Source organism: Panthera onca, chromosome E1 (assembly GCF_046562875.1).
Source record: "Panthera onca isolate mPanOnc1 chromosome E1, mPanOnc1 haplotype 2, whole genome shotgun sequence".
Lineage (NCBI taxonomy): Eukaryota > Metazoa > Chordata > Mammalia > Carnivora > Felidae > Panthera > Panthera onca.
The window spans coordinates 51,825,675-51,831,674 of NC_138352.1; the positions used below are offsets into that span (position 1 = coordinate 51,825,675).

The 6,000-nt window shown below is 40.6% G+C and overlaps 1 protein-coding gene across 10 annotated transcripts in view; it reads right to left on the bottom strand.

Moving 5' to 3' along the window:
• LUC7L3 (LUC7 like 3 pre-mRNA splicing factor) overlaps window positions 1-5,659 on the bottom strand; it is a 30,931-nt gene extending 25,272 nt beyond the window's left edge. For 5 of the 10 annotated variants that reach the window (XM_060646393.3, XM_060646392.3, XM_060646394.3 and 2 more), the window contains exon 1: window positions 5,401-5,659. In XM_060646393.3, coding sequence (XP_060502376.1) covers window positions 5,401-5,499 — 99 coding nt within the window. In that variant the 5' untranslated portion in view covers window positions 5,500-5,659. The remainder of the gene's footprint in view (window positions 1-5,400) is intronic. The other 5 variants (XR_009614277.3, XR_009614276.3, XR_009614275.3 and 2 more) reach the window with 2 other exon arrangements.
• Between the last annotated feature and the right edge of the window lie 341 nt (window positions 5,660-6,000).

The window sequence follows — 6,000 nt, forward strand, 5'->3', positions numbered from 1 at the left end:
TAAATTTTAATTTTTTACAGCAAGCATGTTTACTTTGGTAAAAAATAATTTTAATGGTGCTAAGTTCAGAGGGAAAACTTGAAATAATAAAATCAACTCCCAATTATTAATGGAATCAGTATTTAAATGAGATTATTTAGTATAAAGAACACTTACACATGTTAGGAAACTGAAGTATAAATATCTAACTCAAATTATGCTAAGACTTACACCTTAACAAAAACAGTCCTATTTTTTTTAGCATTCACTTCTTCAAGGCACAATCAATTCTGGTCATTTATTTAGACCACTTCTAATCACAAAAGTATGTTAAGAATACCTTATTTTTTGTCTTTCTATACCCACTTGAATCAAACAATATTAATTCTCCCTTGAGCTAATCAAATATTTTCAATGCTGTCTGCATTATTTTTGTTAAACTGCTTTCCCCAAGTCAGTTGAATCCCTAGTTGTTTCTCACCCCAACAGGCCATCTAGTTATAATTTACAGACAGTGAAGCCTTCAAATCATTAAAGCACATGTAAATGTCTTTACAGGGGCGTGTGGGTGGCTCAGTTGGTTAAGTGGCCGGTCTCTTGGTTTCCCCTCAGGTCATGAACTCACCATTCTTGGGATCCAGCAAGGACAGCATGGAGCCTGCTTAGGATTCGCTTTCTCCCTCTCTTTCTGACCCTCCCTCATTTGTGTGTGTGTTTCCTCTCAAAATAAAAATAAACTTTAAATGTCTTTACAGACACCTACAAACATAGGTCTCCAGCTAAAATCCTATGAATGTCTTAAAAGAGTTTCTTTGGTATTGTAAGTTATTAACAGCCTTGGACACATCTTTGGTTCCACGAGATAAAAAGTTCCATTTTATAAGCAAATTCTAAAGAGAATGAATTTATTCAATTTCTATTTCTGGTCATCTAAATACTGGCATTTAAAATTCATCATGTTGGCAACAGTCAATCTGATGTTCCATCTACTGCTTAAAGCCTTTGTTCCCCAATGTAATTCAGTCCCAACTTTTAACAAGGCTTACAAAAATCATTCAAAACCAGATTTCTGCCCATCTATCCACATCCCCTTCTCCAACAAAAGCAACAAGGCCTCCAGCACTATTCACAATTTCTCAAGCCTAAGATCTTCTCCAGCTCCTAGTAACAGGTCTTCTCTCCCACTCCCTGAGGCTAATTCCCAGTATTTAAGAGCCACTTTTAGATGCCTTTCCCAACCACCCCAGTCTAGGTTATTAGATGCCCCTCTGATGTGTGCTTTTCAAGACGCTATATGTGTTCTATTGTGGCACTTACCACATGTTACAAAAGCACATTTACTCTTTTATATCTGTCACCAGACTGATGGTTCTCTCAGGCCAAGTGCCCTATCTCTACTATTACGGTTCTGTTCTATATTTTTGTTGAATAAATGAAAACAGAAAATATGCCCAGCTTACACCTAAGAAATGAGAAAATTAAACATATTTCATAAAACAATGAAGCACTATTATTACTAACTTAAGCTGTCTCCCCCTGTGAAATCAATTCTAATGATACATACGCACATTTTCCCTGAAGCAATCAAACAAATATTAAAGAAATACCTAACATTTTTAGTGTGATAACAGTATTGTGGTTATGTTCTCTTGAAGTCCTTACATTGTAGAGATATATAATGATGTCTTTAAAGCTTAAATGAGAGAACTGCTTCAAAATAAAAGGCAGAGAATATAGCAACTATAATACTGCCAATAATAAACGCATTAATGTGGCATTGGGCATAGGTACACAATTTATTATAGTATTTACTTCTGTATATGTTTTGGGAAACTGCAAACAACAGTTATGTACATACACAACACATAGACTGCTGCCAATTTGGAGAAGCCCAACACTTATGTACAGGAAGACAGGAAATGCCTGCATTTCTGACAAAACGAACACTTTGTAACTGAACGAAAACTATCCAGTAAAATGCTTACATTAGATGTCATGAGCTATAATGACTAATTTTTGTTGTCAAAGTTCACAGGTAAACATGTGGACAGGATTGTTTTTCTTTTTCAAACAGCTTTCAGTGTCAATGACAGTATCTGTTAACATTCTGAAGATTTTAGAAAAGAACATTTAGTTCAACTCCCTCCATAAATTATTAAGCCCCCACTGAGCAGGAGGCATACTTGAATTTGATAAATGATGAAAGAAATCTCACTTTTTTTTGAGAGTATGCGTGTGCACAAGTGGGGGGGAGGGGGAGAGGGAGGGAGAAGGGGAGAAAGACACTCTCCAGCAGGCTCCTCGCAGGCCTCAATGCGGGGCTCCAACTCACAAAGTGTGAGATCATGACCTGAGTCAAAGTCAGACACTTAACTGAGTGAGCCACCCAGGCGCCCCAAGAAATCTCATTTTAGAGTTAAGCCAACAGTTAAATATTTCACTTCCGTATTGAGATCTACAATGTAAAAACCTCAATTTGAACTACAAAGTTCCTGTTATATCATATAAGAGATACTGAAAACTCTAGACCAAACCTTAACACATCCCCTACAATCTGAGCTATTCAGATAATTAGAAAGCTATTAACGCCTTCTCTGACAAACACTGAAATCTTCCCATGTGGACACCCACTGAAAGATGCTCACACTAGGCAGTTAAAATCGTATGCTTTCCTCATTACTGCAGTTGTTTAGAATTAACAGAACTGCTTAATGCAAAAATACTAATAACCTCAAGGAAATGTAAAATATTAATAAGCGAGGTAGCAGGATTATGAATGAATCCTTGGAATGGTATTAAAGCTGATTTGACTTTAGCTGAAAACTACTTTCAGACCCAGAGGTAACAATCAACAAAGAAGGTGGAAATGCCTGTAAAACTCCAGTAAAGCACTTTCCAAGATTCAATCAGGATAGTGGTTACATAGGCACCATAACAAAGGAAAGGTTGATAATTTGCATCACAGATATGCATCCTTCACTTAAAAAGGAGCTTCAAGTGCTACTAAGTCACAATTAAAAACCCAGGACTAATCAAGTGGGTCAGGAAGCTACTGTAGTTCACAAGCTTCAGAATGCATAAGGCCATTTAAAGAAAATCCAGATTTCCAAGGTTTTCCCTCAGGGCTACAAAATCAGTATCTCTCCAGGGTGAGGTACAGAAATCTGCATTTAAAACAAATTCCACAGGTCAGTCAGATACAGACATCCAACAACTATTTTTTTAACCACTAAGGTAAAGTTTCTATTTCAGTTGTTAAACAAAAGGACCCCACCCAGATGAAACAGCTTTTCCCATCTAGTGCAAATGTAGCAAAGAAAAATTTCCAGATAGAATGGGAATGTAAAAATATTTTGAAATATCAGGTTGCAGTATCCTGAAACCTGGGGTTGTCCATTTTCACAGGATTTTACCACTAACAACCAACAGCATAAGAATATGCAAATGACCCGGAAGTGATGCCACGAGCTTCCAGAGCTTTATTATACCCCAGAGTAATTGAGTCTTATTTAGAAGAGGCCATGTGCTTTGTTCCAGGTCAACACCAACATTCTCCCAGCAGACATAAATCTGAAATACCAGTAATTGGCTTTTCAAATCCCTTGATCGAGAATAAAGTGCAACCTGTCATTAAAGGCATAAATACCTTGGTGACAAGCACTAAGAGTTTAAATCAACAAGAAGCACTAAAAGTGAAAGATCATAGCTGAGATGACAAAACCTAAGTGGCTATTCTGAGAGCCTCATTGCTAACTAAAAGCAATGCTCAATAAAATACAACAGGAAAACAAAGTTTCTTCACAACACGTGTTCAAAACCAAGGAGGCGTAGACATTAGACTGCTCTAGTTGTTGAGCAATCAAAAGCAATTTTCTCTTTAATCCAAAATGATGTCCAAAATGTCCTATTTGCACATCAGCTAAATTGTAATTTTGTTTTGTTTTGCAAAGCAAGATAAAAGATTCCCAAGTAGTAAAGAAAAAATGACTTCACTGTGACAAACAGATGCCTAGAAAGAGGTTCAAAACAATCCACAAAGTTACTCAGCTTCCTATTTTAACATGCAGAGAAAAAACCCAAATATAAGAATGAACGAAAGAACGAAAGAAAGAGAAAGAAAGAAAGAAAGAAAGAAAAGCTTTTAAAAAGCTTCACCTCTGCTAAGTTCAATGACAGATGCATGAATTTGACCCCACACAATAAATTCTACTGTAACACTTCCTACTACTTTGGAATCAGGCAACACCTCAATACATCTTTAGCCACTTATTTTTTAAGATCCTGAAAGGATTCACCTAGCACCAACTTGTTTTCCTGCATCACAAAAAAGAAATTTTACTAAAGCCTACATTAAAAAAAAAAAAAAGAGTAAGCAACTTTTTAAAACAGCTTAATTGTTCAACTACACTTCATATTTTGACTAGCAACCGCCTTTAAATTACCACGTTGTTTGGTTATAACCGCGAGCTAAGTAAAATTAAAATCTACACCTGCTCTTCAGGTTAAGACTCAACATAAAACATTACACTGCATGTTCAAAACACTTGAAATAGACTGGTTATCTGCAGAGAGTCAGTTTCATAGAATCGTGGAAAGTGAACACAACTACAAAGATTAGGTTCAGTTTCGCCACTTAACTTGCCAAGAGACCTTGGGTAACCTCTCAAGACTCACCTGTGAAAATGGGATTATAATATTTACCCTTACTCATAGGTTAAAATGACCAAATGAGTTTTTATTCAAGTATAATTAACAGTGTTTTATTAGGTTCAGGTGTACAATATAATGATTCAACAATTCTGTTTCTCAGGGCTCATCAAGATACGTGTACTCGTATCAAGTGAGTTTTACGTGAAAGAAAAAATCTTGACAACCATCTACATGAAGGGCTTACTAAAACGTACTGCTATCAAACAGTATCTGTTTATCATCATGGTAAACCCTACCAAGTTACGACCTCTTAAAATTTTATTTCCTCATATAAGCGTCGAAATTGAACTATTACTAAAGTAATAGAGTGCCACGGTTTTTACCACTAATCCTGGCCAGAAATTTCAGTCTAAATACGACGCTCAACCCAAATAACGGAAGAATGTGCCCTTTTCCCTATCTTATAATGAGGTGAAAACTCCGGAGCCTCCAGATGTAATAAAATCCTTTCCCGCGTTTCCCTGCCTCACTAAGGTGCTCTTCAATTCTGCCAAGGGCCCTCTTCGACTTCCTAGGTACTAAAACAACAACAACAAAAACAAATCATCCTTCATCCCCAGACCCGGGCGGGCTCCTCCCTCCCGCCACAGACTCACTCGTCCCTGGCGCGGCCCGCGCCCCAAATCGCGCCGCGGGCCGGACCGGCCCCGGCCCGCGCCGCTCCCCTCCCCCACGGCACCCGGGCACAGACCCAAGGCCCGCGGGACTTACGCTCTCGTGGTCCCACCGCACGTTGCTGCGCTTCTCGTCCGGGGCGAGGTTTCGGTCCCGGCCCATTAACTCATCCAACAACTGCGCGGCCGAAATCATGGTGCTTTTCTCGGGCGGCTGCTCCCACCAGCCCTGGCACCCGCTAAAGAAAACGCCGGCGACACAGTCGCCAATCCCTTCGGCCTGCTCGCAGGCCGAAAAGCCTCCTCTAAAGAGGAGCCGATAAGACAAAATGGCCGCCGCGCGGCCGCCCTCCCAGCATGCCGTGCGCGCGCGTGCGCCCGCGCGGATACGCCCAGGCCTAGGAGGTGTGGACGGGCTCGCTTCCGCCTGCCGGGGGGCGGAGCCTGCCAAGGCCTGGTCCGGACTCCGCCCCTGCCCCGTGGCACCGCCCCACTTCGAGCCTGGCGGAACCGAGGGTCACGCAGCTCCACAGCGCTTCACGCCTTCTTCCCTAAGGCGGCGGTCTTCGCTGAGCTCCTTCGCAGGAAGCAATGGGAGGCTACGTGTTGAAACCTGGCCCCCGCTCTGAAATGGAGAAAGGGGCAGTGTCTCCCTTCGCACCACGCGGTGCGGTCTGTACCATCTTCCAGTGGAGGA